Source organism: Rissa tridactyla, chromosome 6, assembly GCF_028500815.1.
Source record: "Rissa tridactyla isolate bRisTri1 chromosome 6, bRisTri1.patW.cur.20221130, whole genome shotgun sequence".
NCBI lineage: Eukaryota > Metazoa > Chordata > Aves > Charadriiformes > Laridae > Rissa > Rissa tridactyla.
In genome coordinates, this window is record NC_071471.1 from 14,495,097 (window position 1) to 14,512,898 (window position 17,802).

Sequence of the window (17,802 nt, forward strand, 5' to 3'; positions counted from 1 at the left end):
AAAGGGATTGAAGTATTTTTTAAATCCTAAATTCCTATAAAATTACGTAGTTCCACTTTTTTTCTTAAGGAAAGCTGCAGCCCCACATTACACATCATCAAATCTACGATAACATTTACGCAAGGTGTAATTACGCTCACTTCACACTCCTTCCACCCCCCTGCTACTCAATTTAGCAATCGATCCAACAGAGAAGGAACAGCTTTTGCCTCTCTCCCCCTGAAGCACACCAGCACCAGACCAGATCACTGCTGGGGGGGCTGGGAATCCACTGGGAGGGAAAGCAGAGCAGTCCCTTCCCATGACAGTTCCCACACTCCACCAAAAAGAAAAAAAAAAAAAGTGAAAAAAGACAAGAATGTGTTTTGAAAAACGAGAGTATCAGACAAGAAGCACGGAAGCCCAGCTTCCTCCCACCACCTCTGCCGCTTGCACTGGCCCTGGGGCTCACTCCGTGCCACCAAGCCGGCAGGAGACTAGTCCAGCAGCAAAAAGCAAAGGATTTTCTGACAGCTTCGGGTACTGACCAGCCCAACAAAAAGTCAGATCAAGGGCAGCTGATGAAGGAGGAACACAAAGAATGACCTGTCCTTTTGGTGGCATCCAGCTATCAGATTGTTTCGAACCTTCTCAAACTGCTTCCTTAGTTCTTCTTCCACAACTTCCAATTTTTTTCCCTTCTTTTTTGTTTTCCCCTCCCTTTTTAAACTGTGACATAAACCAGTTTCAGTTTGCTTTGCTGCTGAAATAGCAAGTCCCGTTACTTGCGAAAGCACCTGGTATTTCTTCTCCATCCCCAATGCTGACACTAGGACTCGTGGCTCCACAATCCAGTCAAGCCTGCAAAGCAATGCAGCTGGAAACGGAATCAGGGAAAAAAATCAGCTGATTTAATTCCCAGATCCGACTGGCTGTCCAAACACTAGTATAAGGGAGAAAGCAGAACACGTTTTCAGGAGCACAATTCTTGTTGGCAGCGTGGACTTGGAGCAGCTCAACAGACAGTCGGAAAGTCATATCCTAGATTCTTTATCCAAACGCTGCTGCTACTCTGCAGAGACTTGAGCGCTTCCCGCTTCAAAAAGTAGAAAAGCCATTGACTCGGTAAAATAGAAGCCTTAAGTAAGCCAAAAATGTCATAAATAACACTAGCAAGAGCATTAGAAAAGCCGCTCCCTGATCTAGTCTGAAATAGCAGGTTGTAGCTCTGTGCTTTTCTCTCTTAATTTTACAAACACGTACATTGCATACACCTTACCTATTTATGACTCACAAAAGTTCAGCCATCACTCATTTGAAGCCTTGGGGAAGACTGCCCGCACGTGATTTTATTATTTTTTGTTTGAAATCAAAGTATAGGAAAGGGAAGAGTAGGGAAGCAGGAAGAACAGAAGAGCAGAGAGTAGGGAAGCAGGTGGGATAGCAATTGCTGTCCTGTCGTACCCTGCACAATTGTGTTTCAAAAAGACTTTGCTCGAAAGGTCTTCAGGTTCCCACTCCTTCTGATTGGAAATACAGCGCAGGTTATCCTGGCAAACCTTTACTAAAGTTCGGCTGCCGTCTTGAACTGGTTTTCAGTTGACTTGCACAACAGCAACTACATCAACTTGTTATAAAAAAACTAACACACAGAAATCCACCTCGAGCAAGTCAGAAGTAATAGTACCTCCCTAAAAACATAACAGTTGTAGGAAGGACATGAAGACATCAACGGAGAGGTGATACCGGGGGCGGGACGAGTCTATTCTCTCATCCCTGTCTTTCAGCATTCATTCCCATGTAGCATTTTTAACCTCCTGGGAACCAAATTTTCCTAACCTCATCTCCACTGAAGTAGAAACACTTGTACTATTAAAGCTTCTCACAGTGACTCTGAAAGAGAAAAGGCCATATTCCAAGCCAGACACTGCAGTTTCCTGCTCAGAATTATTACGTTCTCTTAAATTTTTTTTTTTTTTCCACCTCCAGGGAAGGTTAAAAATTTAAACTCCTTATCACCTCCACAACTCCTCCTGATGCTGCAATAAGTTGAAAAATTACAGGCTGATGAGGAAAAAAAGGTGGTCCTGCCCAGCCGAGCGGGGCCAAGGCCAGGATCCTGTCTTTCGTGGAATCAGAGAAGCAGAGAATGGCTTGGGTTGGAAGGGACCTTAAAGATCATCTGAGAGATCCCATGGGCAGGGACACCTGCCACCAGACCAGCTTGCTCCAAGCCCCCTCCAACCTGGCCTTGGACACCTCCAGGGATGGGGCAGCCACAGCTTCTCTGGGCAACCTGGGCCAGGGGCTCACCACCCTCACAGCAAAGAATTTCTGCCCGAGATCTTATCTAAATCTCCCCTCCGTCCCTTTGAAACCAGCACCCCTTGTTCTGTCGCTCCCCTCCCTGATCCAGAGTCCCTCCCCAGCTCTCCTGGAGCCCCTTTAGGGACTGGAAGGGGCTCGAAGGTCTCCCTGGAGCCTTCTCTTCTCCAGGCTGGACACCCCCAACTCCCTCAGCCTGTCCTCCCAGCAGAGGGGCTCCAGCCCTCCCAGCATCTCCGGGGCCTCCTCTGGCCCCGCTCCAACAGCTCCGTGTCCTTCTGCTCTTGGTGGCACCAGAGCTGGATACAGTGCTCCAAACGCGGGCTCTCACAGGAACCCCCACGGTCCCTAGAGCTGTGCTCTTTCCCTCCCACCCATCGGGCACCAGGGACACAGTGCCACGGAGAGGTGGCCCCCGAGGGGGGAAGGCTCCGGTGCCGCTCCTGTAACACTTCAAAGCACCAAATCAGGGCACTCGTCACGCCCACGTGTTTTGGAAACAAAATAAATCACCTCCCTGCCTCTAGCATGAGCAATCACAAAGAGAGCATCAGTTTTCACCTTTGCTGTCCCCCCGCCATCCCCAGCCGAGGATGACTCTGCTCCTGGTAGACCTGTGGTCACTGGCCATGTGAGGCCAGGTCTGAGCCAGCCTTGGGGGCTGAGCCCCCTCCACGGCCTTCCTGTGAGCAAGGACCACCTCACGGGGCAGCCGGCAGCGTCACAACTGTGCGAAGAAGCCCCATGAGGAGCGTGTGTCCCCCCTGCCCCGCCGAGGGCGGCAGGGCATTACTCACACCGCACACGCGCTCGCCCATCAGCACGAAAAAGAGCAAGCTCGTCATCTCCAAAAGGCCATTTCCCAAGGAGAAGCGAGGCCCAGCTCCCACACAACTGCTCACCCAGAGCACAGTGTTAACAGGCTGTTGCTCCCCAGGGGCTGCTCTCCGGGAACCGCCTCGGGGCACAAGGACACGAGCCCCGGCTGAAGGGCCAGAGCCATGGATCAGAGGGGACGGCGGCTGCTACGCGTACAATTTCCCCACCGCCTCATACACAGAGGCTTTCAGCAGCCACAAGCGCTGCCAAGCGACCAGCAGCAGGTGTCCCCCGACGGGGTTTACTCCACACAAGTCCTTGGCGGGTCGCGGAGAGGACAGAGAAGGCACCAGGTAAGGTGTTCACAGCAGCATCACCCTGCTCCTTCCATCACACCCCCGAGCCCCCTCTGCTTAACGGGGGGGGCCCAGGAGGACCTGGGCAGTGTCCTTACCCCACTCGCCCCTCTGCAGGGCTTGTTTGCTGGTTCATTGGGGTTTTTTCCCCAAAAAAACCCCAGATTCTGCTTTTGTACTCAGCAGAGCACAGGGTCAGCCTCAAAACTGCATCCCCCAGACAGCGGAAACCCAAGGGAAGGGGAAAGGACACTTCAAGCGTTCAGCTACTGCGTCCTAGCGGTAATAAACAGCTAAAATCTTCCACATCCTCCGGGAGCCCGGGAAGATGAAGTATCTCATGGAGGGACAAACCACGACAGATGGCCTTTGCAATAGTTCTTCCTTTGGAGAACCTCCTCTGATTTGGGGACGGATTAAGCTCATCACTTTGAAAGCAGAGAGCGATGCGGCTGCTGACCCGCACCACAGCCAAACCACCGCGTCAGCCGGCCCAGGAGAGCAGACCTTCAGGCGAGGAGCAGCACCGGGAAGGCTGATCCCACCCACGGTGACAGAGGGCATGGCCCCAAAATCACCAGCTTTCCCCCAAAGCTGAGGAGAGGAGAGACCGCATCACCGGGCAGGAATCACCTCACATGATGGTAACTGCCATTACAGAAACAACACCACACGGTCATTTGTACAAGCGTTCCAACACGGGGCTTCCAAACCACCTCTTGGGCAATTTTTCCCCTGCGATGGTCAAGGAAAGACCTGAAATCCCACTCCAGCTCCGGAGTGTAAGCTAGAGGGGGGAAAAAAATGAAAGAAAGGGGGAAACGCCATGTTTAAACTGATCTAGCTGGGTCTGAGCGTAACAGAGCGAGGATCGACACAAGCTCTTCATTGGGCAGATGCCTGGAGGCAGCGCCTGCGGCAGAGCAGCAATAATCTCCTACTTGGCTGTTACTGGGATTCTCGCTGCTGAACAACGTCCTGGTTGTCCCTTCAGCATTTTGGGACAATCGCTTGGAGGTTCTGGTGCTCTGATACCCAGCCTGGCCAGAGTCGTCTTCCTCCATAGACTGTGAGTGAGCTAAAACCCACATTGATATGTCAACCTTATTTTCAAAGACAAAAAAACCCTAAATCACTCTCATTACCAGATCAAGTTTCATTCCAGTAAGGCTCTTCAAATAATTTAAATATTTATTTTAATAAAAATAAATAAATACTTCTCTTTTCACATTACAGAACTCCCTGGAGAAAGAAAAAAACCAAACCAACCCCAACCACAGGGGTTTCTCTCGCAAATCAAAAGATGGTAAATGCTTTCTTCTGATGGTCATCACAAATCCACTTGTAGGCATCAAGTGGATGGTAGATTATTCCAGAAACAGAAGAAAACTCTCTTTGAGGAAACAGTAGTTCAGCAGCTTCTTGTTGGGATGAGAAGTTCAGCTCACACAACTGTTGCCACCACCAGATGAGTCCCATTTGTCCATAACGTGACCACGTGTGCTGTGAGAGAAGTTCAGCTCATGCAACTCTTGCCACCACCAGATGAGTCCCATTCGTCCATAAGGTGGCCACGTGCGCTGCGAGGTGTGAGCAGCCCTCTCTGCGATGGAAGTTCACAGCATTTGTTCTTAACCTTTCCCTTGGCCAGGTGACACCAACCTTTCCAGCTTGCACTTAAGGTGTGTTAGCTAATTTCAAAGAGAGTTACTGTCTCCAAAATAGGGGCAGGCGGGGGGCGGGGGAAATAATCTTAACCACTACTTCTTAACCTACAGAGAAAAACTCTTTCCTTAACCTACGGAGAAAAACATCTAACAACAATAACGTATGAGAAAAATAACTAGAAGAACGGTTCCTCCTGTCGTGCAGGTCTCACAGCAGCTCCTGATGGAGTATTTCCCAGACCATCTTCTTACGGAAGTAAGGCATGTGGGTCTGAAAAGAAAAGAAAATCCATGAAATACACCTCACGGCAGAAAGAGACACAAAATATGCATAAACACCCACTTAATTCTTTACTATGAAGCTCCTTTTAAGAACTGTCAACACTCGCCCTTCGGGTACAGCCTGTCTTTCACCCACACAGCTCCTAAGAGGGTGACATGCCACCAAAACCAGATCTCCTTGACCACACAACAGCTCACAAGCACTTTCACAGAAGAGCACTGCCTTGGAAAAGAACCAGTGTCTTCACTGGTCAAAGGCTGAGACCCATTTCTCCCAAAGATCCAAAGGCCAGATCCCACAAACCCACTGGCTCCAGTATCTCCCCCAAGAGGAATCTCACTGGGAGCAGACACCTCAGCCGCTGCGTAACTTCCCTGGCTCTTGTCTCTGTGCGAAAGGGGCTGGAGCTGTTTAGAACCTTCACTCACCTGTGTAAAGGTCATCGGTCTGTCTCTGCAGATGTAATCTGCGTATTTGCAGGTGAAAACGCCGCAGTCGCTTCCGTTTGATTGCTGAGGGATTTCCTAAGGAATGCAAAGAAGATGGAGAATTTGCCTCTATCTTCAAGGAAAAGCAACTTGGAAGCAGCACCCATTACCAAAAATACCCTAACCAGACACTCCTGAACTTGCACCATCCCCAGTAACCGCTCCCCAACACAAGGAACAGACCCCAGGAACTGCACATCATCCCTGCCCTCGGCTTCCTACGCTCGGATGTTACAAGCCAAATTCCTGGCAGGCTGATAAGGGACAGCAGGCTTCCTCCCTGCAAGGTGTCTGGAGGTTTCTACAGTGTCTTTCTAAAGTGACATCCCTTAAATCGAGGCTTTCGGTGCTGCTTTTCACTATTAACTTGGCAAGAAACATCAGCCCAAGCCCTTGCTTTGTCACGTGCCAGGATCTGGGCTGCAAACAAGCAGCCCACGTTCTCTGACAACTGCTAAAGAGACTTGAAATTTGACTTGTGAAATGGGGGCAAAGCCAAATTCACCTTCACGTGGCAGAGGAATTAAAAAAAACCCAACAAAGTATTCGGCCAGCAAGGAGAGGCACTGCTCAAAGATTTCATCCCAGCACGGTTTCCTGGTCCACTTGCAGCCCCATGTGGGACCAGAAGAAGATGCTTATGGCTGTTCTCTGAAGTCCTGGCCTTATGAGAAAGCGTTAAGAGCTTCGTGACAAGGAGTTCTAGTTCACGTTTCAAGTGCAAGCAGTGCTCACTCACATGTGGCTCCATGCTGTGAACAGTCCACTCCGAAACATTCAGCTCCATGTTTCTTTTTTCACGGCTCTCCTCTTGCAGGTATTTGCTGTTTAAAACAAAAGAAGAAAAAAAAAAAATCACTCTTCATCGCTGTAATTCAGGCCGAGAAAAAAAGAGCTGCTGAAAGATCACAGGAAGATGAATGGCAGGAGGGTTTTATTGATCACTAACAAGGTTGGTGCCCATGTGCCACGGGGCTACCATGTCTTTGTCTGTGCTCTAGGGGGAAGGTGGCAGAACCCAGGCATCCAAGACGCTGGGTGGAGGGGACGACGTGACACTAGGGAAGGAGTCACTGTCAGACAACTCGCAGCAAGCGAATCCAAGATTTCTGGTTTGTTATCTACAAGACATGTGGAAACTTGCCGTCGTGTCACAGGGGCAAAATTCCAAACCCTTCTCCTCATTCACAACACAAAAGCACTGACTGAGCAGTTACTTACAGCAAAGTCTCACAAATCTTGTTCCCTCCTTGTCCCAAGGAGTCGTAGTATTTGACGGTCTTCTTTCTGGTGTCTATGACCTGTTATTCAAAGGTGACTGTTAGACAAAGCGCAACCTTGTGCTGCACAAACCTCCATGACTTTTCTTGCTAGCTTTTTCTCCCCACCCAACTCTAAATAACAAGCCCGTTTGACTCACCGCTAGTGTCCAGTGCAAACGCAAGTTAATGGGCACTAAGATGATGTCCTTGTCGAAGAGATCCACACGCCTGGTCCATCTTCCTACGGCTTTGTAGCCCCCAGAAGTAAGTTTTTCATAAAAGAACGAACTAAAAGCGTGGACTGATGGATATCCCTCCTTCTTACTTCTTTCCATCACAAGACCCATGTAGAAATTGATGACCTGTACCATAAAAAGTAAGCTTGAGATGTAAAACAAGACACTAGCTTACCAAATGAAAAGCACAGCGACATCTCTTTTCTGGCCACCCTGAAGTACGCAGCTGAGAGAACTCCAGCCTCAGCTGCCAGCTTTTGTTGTGAGAATTTCCCACTTGGTTACAGTTGTTTATCAAACTGCACTTTGGTAAAAACACCTGCCACCCACTCCAAGAACCTGGACTAACTCCTGGAAGCGGCACAATACAAGTAAAGGAACTGCCAGAAGCACCGGACCCTTCAGTACCTAAAATAAGAACTGCACAGAGATTTCTAGCCTCTGCAGTGCAGGTCATCAAATAACTTTGCAAAGACTTGTGTACACGCTGAAGGGGTATTTTGAAATAAACGCTCCATTAGAAGATCCCTGTGCTGCAGCTACTTTTACCTCATCGTTTAGCCAGCAAAGCTTCCTTAGGGTGTGGACGTCCTGGCGCGTGACCCTTAGTTTGAAGGCACTGCTCAGGATCTCATCCGGCTCACCTTTGCCTAATGCGGCAACGACCTCTCTCTCCATGGCCTGAAATGGACAATTAAATGGGGAAGGACTTGTGCAACAGAGCATCGAGCATGCCAACCTGTGGGCAGCTTTCAGCTCAAACACGGCCTGGAAATGAAGCTCAGGTGACAGAGCAACTGCCTTTGCCGGCTTTCGGCTAGGTTAGCAATCGCCCTTTCTGGTTGGTTGGTTGGTTTCAGCATCCTGACTTGGAACTTCAGGGCCCAGGTTTGCTTCAATTTGTTTTCACCAAGGAAGCTGAGATAAAACGCAGGGACGAGCAAACACACAGCAAACGCCTTTCCCATGCGATGCTGCAGCCCTCGCAACGCTGAGGTTTAAGGCAACCGCAGCAGGCATTCTCCATGCCAAGGCAGCTACGTCAGGAGCCTGAAAGAATGGGAAGGTGGGGGAACTTCAAGGGAGCTGAAGTACCAGCAAAGGGGGAAACCGAGGCAGCTACACTGCAGTCAGGCAATCGGGAGTCCAGGCTCTGCATGCAGCTGGTTGTCATTTGGACGTTTCCGTCTAAGTCCGCTTAAGGAACGCAAATAAACCACTAGGTCTGTTAGAATAAAATACTCTGAACTGCCAGAGCATCTTCTTCTCGGTTGAACGTGGGCTAGCAGGATAAGAAAACCCCTGGTTTTCCTTGTACTGAGCATCACCCCGCAGACGTTGTAAACTCTGGACTTGCTAGCCCTTTCCAAGTCAATCCTCAAGAGGCAAAAAAGGGGGCGCTCGATTAGACGGCAACTCCCAAGAATAAGAGCAGCCAAAATTCAGACAAGCAGGGGAACGTCAACTCCCACTCCCTGTTGCATAGCGTAACTAAGTGAACTCCTGTGACCACTGCTACACGCAGTGCAACCATGCCCAGTGCGCATCCGCGGCTCGGTGACATCCCGAGGACGTACGCAAGATGCTCAGGTCCCCCACAAGCAAGGCAACACCACGGAGCAGTAAAAGCTTCTATTTCAAGTTCTATCTTCATGCTAGGACAGGTTGAGAGGCAGATCCCATATAACTGTAGGAATCAGGTCAGCACTGCTCTGGGAGACTGCTGTTAAACCTGGACTCATTTTTGTCCGAGTAACAGAAGCCCCAGAAACCCTTAGGTTGGAGCACAACTCAAGGAGCGCGTGGAGCATCAAATGCTTAAATCCTTTTAATCCTTCAAACCAGCTTTAGTGCTGACCTTTGCACTGGGAAGTCACAGCTGCAGACACTCCCTAACAGCTTAAAATGCAAGTTCTTCAGACTTCAAAAAGCCTGAAGAACCACCTATAACAAATGGAGTTCCTTGCAGCTGTTTCACAGCCTTCAGTTTTGTCTAACAGCCTGTCAGCTACGGTACCTCTGTGAGTGGAGTAAAGCCTTCTGCTCTTTTCTGCAGCCTTGGCGGTTTCTTTTCTTCCACCTCACAGGCAGGTGACTTTTTGGCCTCACCAGGTGCCAGGGGTACCGCTTGTTTCGCTGGTCCATGCTGTTGCGGAGTATCTTCTGCTGGTGGGGCGCCCCTGCGAGGCGAGGGAGAGAGAAAGAGAGAGAGCAGTGAGCTGTGGACCTGTACTGTCCCACGGAATTCTCAAGAATTCACCTTCTGGACAAGAAATGCTTTTTCAAGGCTCCTGCTGACTACAGCCTCGGTTGCACACGTGTGACAACATCGTCTCCGCTTCCAGCACAATTCTTTCGGAGCAGCGAGACTGGCATAGAAGGAAGCGCTGGGAGCTTTGTAAATTCCTTCCCACCTCCCTGTGCAAGACTCCTTTGGTTTCTCTTGATCAGTTTCGTTATTTGGAAAACAGGGAAGCAACCAGCACTTCCTCTGTCAAGTGCTCTGGGATCTACTGGGGATAAATGCTGCGTGCTAGGGCTTATACTGCAAGGTATAACATGAACACCCGCAACTCTACCTGCAGCCACATACAGTTAGCTTACGGGAACTAAGACCAGCACAGGGAATGAAAAATGGGACACCTACAGGATATTTACTTGCCTTCTGTAGGCTAGTCAAGAGAGTGACTGTCCCCATTTGGAGAGGATTACCAGTAAAACCACGCAGACTCTGAAGAGCAAACACACAGACAGTAAAGTTGTCCGTACACATGTGCCTTCTTCAAAACCAAGAATTTGCCTTGTCACCAAAGACAAGGGCAGGGAGACCTTTTCCAGGAGGGAGACCTACAACAGACTCTCACAGTATTCTCCCCTTTCAGTCCAGCGTGGTAAGAGTAAGCATCACAAGCTTCGTCAAATGACTTCCCTTGGTAGTTAAATCCACAAAAAAAGGCAAGAAAATGTTCCTTTCACTTGAACCCATCCTACCCTCTCAGTTCCTTTCTTTCCTTCTCTCCCCCGAGCTCAGGTGAACCACGGACAATTCCAGCACACAACAGTGCCGCACGGCTAAAGAGAGCGCTAGGCTTTAAAGCGGGGAGAAGAACAGGCACGGAAAGAGACACGCGCACAGAGCCAAAAGAAACAAGAACCGTGATGAAAAGAGACTCTACCTGGTCACAACATCGCCCTGAGACGGCTCTGGGCAGCAAACATCCACCCATGTGATACCTGCACAGAAAAGCAGCAGTATTAGAAAAATACGTCAACTTGCAATTTTACTTTTCAAGTAAAAACAAGCACAGAAGCCAGAGTTCTCTAAGGCAGACGAAACCTCAGGAAAACCAGGCACATTCAAGACTTCTGTACCGTGCAATACCTGTCCTCCTCTTTTTTGCCTCAGACTCGGCACGATCGTCCGCAGGCGCACAAGTGCTGAGGAAAGAACACACAGAACCGCGGCTTGAAACTTCCTTCAGCTTCTACCAGGCTGACTTCCCTTCACAGGGCCCAAACTTCCAAAGGTACTTTCCAGAGCCCAAAGGTTTCCCCCTCCGGCGAAAGGCCCTCGGGCGGCGCGGGGCGGCGGGCGGCGGCGAGGAGGGCGCCGAGGGCCCCCAGCAGCCATCGGGACACACACCCCGCGCCGGAAATGCGCCCGGCCCGCGCGCCCGGCGCCGCCTCCCTATTGGCTGCCGGGGAGCGGCCCCCGCCCCTGCGACACGGAGGGGAGGGACGGGCAGGCGGCGGGGCGCGCGCATGCGCGGCGCCGCCTGAGGGAGGCGGGAACGGCCGCCCAGCCCTCCGCCGCCTCCTCCCCGCTGGGGCCGGGCCTGTGCCGGCCCGCCCCCGGCCAGGCGGGGAGCTTTCCCTCCCAGAAAGCCCCGAGCCGAGCCCTGGACGGCCGTGGAGGGCGACAGGCCCGTCTCCCTTTAGGGAGAGGCCCCGCAGGGGCCGGAGGGGCGGCCGCAGGGGCCAAACCGAGGCCGGAGGGACCTCGCGGGGGACCCACAGAGGCCCGGGGGGCCCGTCGGAGGCCGCAGGGGCGCCCTGGAGGACCCAGAGGCTGGAGAAGCCGTTCCGCGTCCCGCAGGACGGGGGCGGGCCACAGCGCCCGGCGACGCTGGCTCTTGCGCGCCCGCTACTGCCTCCTGTGCTCTGCGGCGGTGAGGGAATGGCATTGCCGGGCTTACCCAGCCCTGGCCTCACGGCCCAAGCGACGCTTTGTGCCGCTCCGCTGGGGAGCTGCAGGCGCTGCGTGCGGTTCCGCCATGGCTCCGCTGCAACTAGGGACGCGGACGCTGCGTTCGACCATTGTGACGAACCGTGATGTAGCGGCGGCCAAGGGCCCGCTGCAGGGAGCCCGGCTAAAGCGGCCGCTGTGGGGCTGGCGAGTGCTGAGCTGGCTCCTGGTGGCCTTGGCTGGCTCTCGGGGGCCATTCTAGGAAAGGGGCAAGGATGGTCTTTTGGGGAAGGGCTCTTCCCTGCTCCCAAGGCAGATGTGGCCCACGTGAGACTCGTACAGCTGCCCTGTGCCACAGGGTGATGCTGAGGCTTCTCTCCTGCCTTGGGACCCCCTACCCTGGGCACAGGTGTGGAGCCAGCCCTGGGGCTGCAGGATTCCTCTGCCAGGCATGTCCCCCCAGCCGCAGTTTCTTCCACCCTGCAGCATAACCCACCGCAGGACAATGCTCAGAAAAAGATGAGAAATCTTCTCTGGGAACTGTGGTGGTTATTCTAAAGCAGCTCCTCTGTGCTTCCTGGTAACACCACTTCCTTGTCCTCACCAGGACAGGGGTTTTAATGCTGTTAAATGATTTGAAAACACCTGCGTGAATGGCTTTGTGTGTGCCAGAAAAGTACCTGACAGTGGCGACAGGGTCAGTGTGACTGCGGTGCCCGTCCAAAGGTTTTGTCCCAGTCGGATTCCTTTGTGCGTGGTGTTTGGTGTGGAGCCTGTTGTGATCTCTAAACGTCAATAACCAAACACATCAAGAAGTTACCATTTCATTAAATTAAAGCCACCAGACTGAGAGTCTTTCTTTTTGGAGGGGAGTCTCTTGTTGCACCTTACATTACATGTTTTGGGTTTTTTCCTCCTCTCTGTCCTGCATATGGCAAAAAATTCCCATTTTTCTAAAGGCAAATACAACAGCTGGATGTGCCAGAGGCTGCCTGTTGTAATTCCTGGCACGTCTTTACAGTGCAGTTTTACATCAGTTACATTTCTCAGTGCCTGTAATTGATGCAGCTGATGGTCATGACTTAATTCCTTACTGTGCCTTTGAGCTTCTTGCTCAGTACATTGATGCGTAATGACTCAAAATTAGGCTCTTTGGTGCACGAAAATCCCGAATCCCGTTACCAGACGTTTACATCCGCATGGATTACTGGAGTCCCATCTCCGATCCGATAGCAAATGCGGATCATTCCAGAATCTGAGCTCATTAATTGTGCGTTACCCAGAGTCTGTGCCTTTAGAGCAGCTTCAGTGTGAAAGCAGCTTCACACACCTGGATGCCGAAGCAGCATATTTCAAATTCGTGGCATAACAAACTGAACAGTTAACCTTAGGGCTGGAGGAATGCTTGGTCATTTTAGCTATACCCCTGATTTTAGGTATGGAAAGCGTAATCTACTTAATCTGGCATTTCAATCTCTTTATTTCGCATGTGTTCGGGATGATGCCGGGTGGCACAGCGCTATCCCAGACTCCAAACCAGCACTGCGACTCCCCGCAGCGCGCCTTTGCTGGGGCTTTGGCTGGCTAATCTCGGCGGTTCTTTGCCTTGGGTACCATCCCCCTGGATATGAGTCAGTTTGTCACCACAGCTGCCTTATGGCTCGTGTGTGTTTAGCCGGTCGGCACCTAAAGGCACCTCGCAGCTCGTCCCTGCTTCCCACCCCAAAACGGGCACTCCGGGAGGCAGACTCCGTCTCGTGGCCAAGCACGGGTCTGGGCGGTCTTACTCGGGGTGTAAAATGGCAGAACGTGAACTCGGCTCCTGCCTGAGCTGAGCAGGGCACATCTGAATTCCTGCCCGTCCTCTCCCCTGCCCACCAACCCCTCCCAGACGTTCCTCCTCCTCCACGGGCTGTCGCGGTGGTGTTTGTCACTCAGCTCAGAAGGGACACCGCCATCACCACCACTTTGTGGACCCAGAAGGACTAGGAGTGCCGGGCAGGGGTCCCTCAGCTTCCCACCACCATTGCCATGGCAGGGGCTTGCATGGAGGTGGCACATCAGCTCAGCGAAGCCCCGCTGCAGCGTCTGCTCCACATCTGGTCTGGGCTGGGAGGATGGCTTTGGGGGAGGCGTGCGGAGACCCTGCTCTGTCCTCCCGGTGTCACCAGAGAGGTGCCCAGCACTCCTGGAGATGGGCTCTGCTCCCTCCCCTGCTGCGTGGTACCTGGCAGGGAAGGGCGAGCGCCTTCAGGGCGGCCACAGGGGCTTCCTGGGAAAGCCCCGCTTGTTTGGGAACGGCTCAGCAGTCGGCTGCGGGTGGCAACTTCTTCCTGTAACTGCTCCAACGTAACTCCCTCTTCTGCTCTGAGAAACCCACAACAATTTATTGTCGTTTAGACAGGTATTCTCTCACCCGATGGCCCCTCCCCACCCAGGAAGGGGAACTGGGAAAAAACAAGGAAAGCCGAGGACTGAAATTCAAACAGGTTTAATAGAATAAGACTAGACAATTAACATTGAGAACACTAAAGAACCAGTATTGATCCCGATACCAATAGAAAATGCACAAGGACTATTCCCAGCCCATCCCATCAGCAGAAGCCGTGCTCTCCCAGCAGGGACAGCCAATGTGGGACCCTGCGAGCGCTGCGGCGTCGGGAGGAAGGGAAGGGCTCAGGGCCCCAGCACCGGGGCAAGGAGTGCTCAGGATGGCAGCCAGCAAGGGGGAGAGAACTCTGCAGCAAACTTTCTCGTTTATACTCAATGGTTATAAATACAGAGAGACATCTATATACACACCTGCACAAGCGTCATTACGTATGCAGGCTTCACACTTCCAAACAAATCATAATTTGAAATACGGGTGGTCTGACACTGAGAAGGACACAAGAAATGCACGACTGGACGGAAGCAGCAGCGAGAATCTTGCCCACAAACATTCCCCGTACCCCTTTCTAGTGTTTAGAAGTTAATAAGCTTTGAAGAAATCAGTAGAGAAATCATTTTAGCTTAAGCAAATGACTGAAGTCTTCATCCCTTTGACATATTTTTACAACAACCTTTGCTACATTACGTTAAGATGGATGTGGAAGCGGGACACCTGTGATCTGAGAGGAAACAGATGTGTATCTAAACCAGAAAATTAAACAGCTGCCTTAGATTCATTCAGCCCTTTTGGATTTTACAACATTTTCCAGTTTTTAAACATCCACATTTTTGTTTCCAGATCACCATTCGTTGAAACCTCTCTCTTCAATCTACCACATTTTACAGGATTATGCCACTTCTTCAGTACTTCCAGCCTCCAAGGAATTCCTGGCACCTCACCTGCTCCGCCTATCGCTAAGACTGGCAATAACCCCTAAAATGTCAAAGCTCTTACCCGCCCCCCAAGCCCCAGGAAATCCTCCCGACCTAAAATGTCAAACACCAGGAGCCTGCATCACTCCAAAAGCAGTTTATGCCCCATTATCCTGACACATACTGAGGGTTCCTACAAGCCACTCCCCACAGCTCACTGAAATCGCAGAGTTTCTACTACCTCCTTTGGTTGTTCTTCAGACATTTTCTCTGCCTAATTTTTGCTCTTTTGCCAAACTAGGCTCCTGTAAGGAATATGCAATAACAAAAGAAGAAAAAACAGACTTCTTTACCCTCCCTATATTCAAACTCTGCCGGTAAGCAGATCACGACTGGCGTTTGCTATTAAATAACCATTTTATTCTAACCTTCAATTTGTGACGACGTGTACATTCCCAAAATCACCAGATCCCTTGATCGTTACCAACAGTTCTTCCCCTTCTTTGGCCACTACTGGAATTGAGGTGGAAGCCCTGAAGTCCAGGCTTGTGGACTGGAACACCTGGAAGGAACAGCTTTTGCCTCTCTCCCCCTGAAGCACACCATCACCAGACCAGATCACTGCTGGGGGGGCTGGGAATCCACTGGGAGGGAAAGCAGAGCAGCCCCTTCCCATGACAGTTCCCACACTCCACCAAAAAAAAAAAAAAAGACAAGAATGTGTTCTGAAAAATGAGACTATCAGACAAGAAGCACAGAAGCCCACCTTCCTCCCACCACCTCTGCCGCTTGCACTGGCCCTGGGGCTCACTCCGTGCCACCAAGCCGGCAGGAGACTAGTCCAGCAGCAAAAAGCAAAGGATTTTCTGACAGCTTCGGGTACCAACCAGCCCAACAAAAAGTCAGATCAAGGGCAGCTGATGAAGGAGGAACACAAAGAACGACCTGTCCTTTTGGTGGCATCAAGCTATCAGATTGTTTCGAACCTTCTCAAACTGCTTCCTTAGTTCTTCTTCCACAACTTACTAATAAAAATCAGCATTTTTAAAAATAGATGCCTTAAGTATCTTGTAAGTACATCTGTACGTTGAGCATTTCTACTATTCAAGTTACTCTGATTAAAAAAAAACAACCAACCAACCAAAAGACCTGACTACCATATTAAATCATTGCTGACCAGGCACATACCAAGTAATCACCACCACCATTAACTAATTCACACAACGAGACTCACTACTTTTCCCTTTAACTAGTCTTCTTCCCAGCCCTCCCATGCCTGAATCACATGCACTCCAGTGAGCACAATTTCAATGAAGGAAAACACAATAAAAGCGACTTGGAAAAACGTGGCAATTATTACAGCATACCGATGGTATCTCAAGTGTGTTCCAGTATTCGAAGTATTAGTAGCACCTAATAACTTAGAGCCTCTTCAGTTAAAAAGAGCTTCCGGAGTTTAATCCCACTATGGACTATAAACTCTGAAAGAGAATTTGAGCGGGGATTTTCTTTCTTTCCCTTCTTTTTTTCACACACCCCTCCCTTTTTAAACTGTGACATAAAACAGTTTCAGTTTGCTTTGCTGCTGAAATAGCAAGTCCCATTACTTGCGAAAGCACCTGGTATTTCTTCTCCATCCCCAATGCTGACACTAGGACTCGTGGCTCCACAATCCAGTCAAGCCTGCAAAGCAACGCAGCTGGAAACGCAATCGGGACAAAAAAAATAAATCAGCTGATTTAATTCCCAGATCCGACTGGCTGTCCAAACACTAGTATAAGGGAGAAAGCAGAACACGTTTTCAGGAGCACAATTCTTGTTGGCAGCATGGACTTGGAGCAGCTCAACAGACAGTCGGAAAGTCATATCCTAGATTCTTTATCCAAACGCTGCTGCTACTCTGCAGAGACTTGAGCGCTTCCCGCTTGAAAAAGTAGAAAAGCCATTGACTCGGTAAAATAGAAGCCTTAAGTAAGCCAAAAATGTCATAAATAACACTAGCAAGAGCATTAGAAAAGCCGCTCCCTGATCTAGTCTGAAATAGCAGGTTGTAGATCTGTGCTCTTCTCTCTTAATTTTACAAACGCCTACATTGCGTACAACTTGCCTATTTATGACTCACAAAAGTTCAGACATAACTCATTTTAAGCCTTGCTGAAGACTGTCTGCACGGGATTTTATTTTTGTAAATAAAAGTATAGAAAAGGGAAGAACAGGGAAGCAGGAAGAATGGGAAAGTACAGACTAGGAAGTAGGTGGGATAGCAATTGCTGTCCTATCACACCCTGCACAGTTACCTTTCCAAAAGACTTTGCTCGAAAGGTCTTCGTGTTTCCACTCCTTCTGATTGGAAATACAGCGCAGGTTATCCTGCCAAACTTTTACTAAAGGTCGGCTGCCGTCTTAAACTGCTTTTCAGTGGACTCGCACAACAGCAATTCAATCAACCTTTTATAAAAAAAACTAACCCACAGAAATCCACCTTGAGCAAGTCAGAACTAAGAGTTCCTCCCCAACAACACAGCAGTTGTAAGAACGACGTGAAGACACCAACGGAGAGGGAAGACCGGGGGCGGCACGAGCCTATTCTCTAATCCCTGTCTTTCAGCATTCATTCCCATGCAGCATTTTTAACCTCCCGCAGACCAAGTTCTCCTAACCTCAGCTCCATGGAAGGACAAACACTTGCACTATTAAAGCTTCTTACAGGGAATCTGAAAGAGAAAAGGCCCTACCCAAAGCAAGACACTCCAATTTCCTGCTCAGAATTGTTACCTTCTCTTCAAAATGGATTTTTTGCCACCTCCAGTGAAGGCTAAAACTTCAAACTACTCATCACCTCCACAACTCCTGCTGAGGCTGCGAGAACTTCAAGAAGTACAGGCTGATGAGGGAAAA

General features: G+C 50.4%; 1 protein-coding gene and 1 long non-coding RNA gene across 2 annotated transcripts; both read right to left on the reverse strand.

The window, feature by feature from the left end:
• Positions 1-4,905: 4,905 nt before the first annotated feature.
• LOC128911498 (sentrin-specific protease 2-like) lies at positions 4,906-8,093 on the reverse strand. Its single transcript, XM_054206497.1, has 6 exons — positions 7,965-8,093; positions 7,338-7,541; positions 7,139-7,218; positions 6,657-6,741; positions 5,858-5,953; positions 4,906-5,417 (listed from the first exon to the last, which is right to left on the reverse strand). Exons 1-6 carry the CDS (start codon positions 8,091-8,093, stop codon positions 5,355-5,357), a joined length of 657 nt encoding a protein of 218 aa, XP_054062472.1. The 3' UTR covers positions 4,906-5,354.
• A 1,456-nt stretch (positions 8,094-9,549) lies between these two features.
• Positions 9,550-11,116, reverse strand: LOC128911505 (uncharacterized). The gene is made up of 3 exons (XR_008467105.1): positions 10,798-11,116; positions 10,592-10,649; positions 9,550-9,595 (listed from the first exon to the last, which is right to left on the reverse strand). It is a non-coding gene; the product is annotated as an uncharacterized LOC128911505 (long non-coding RNA).
• Positions 11,117-17,802: the final 6,686 nt, after the last annotated feature.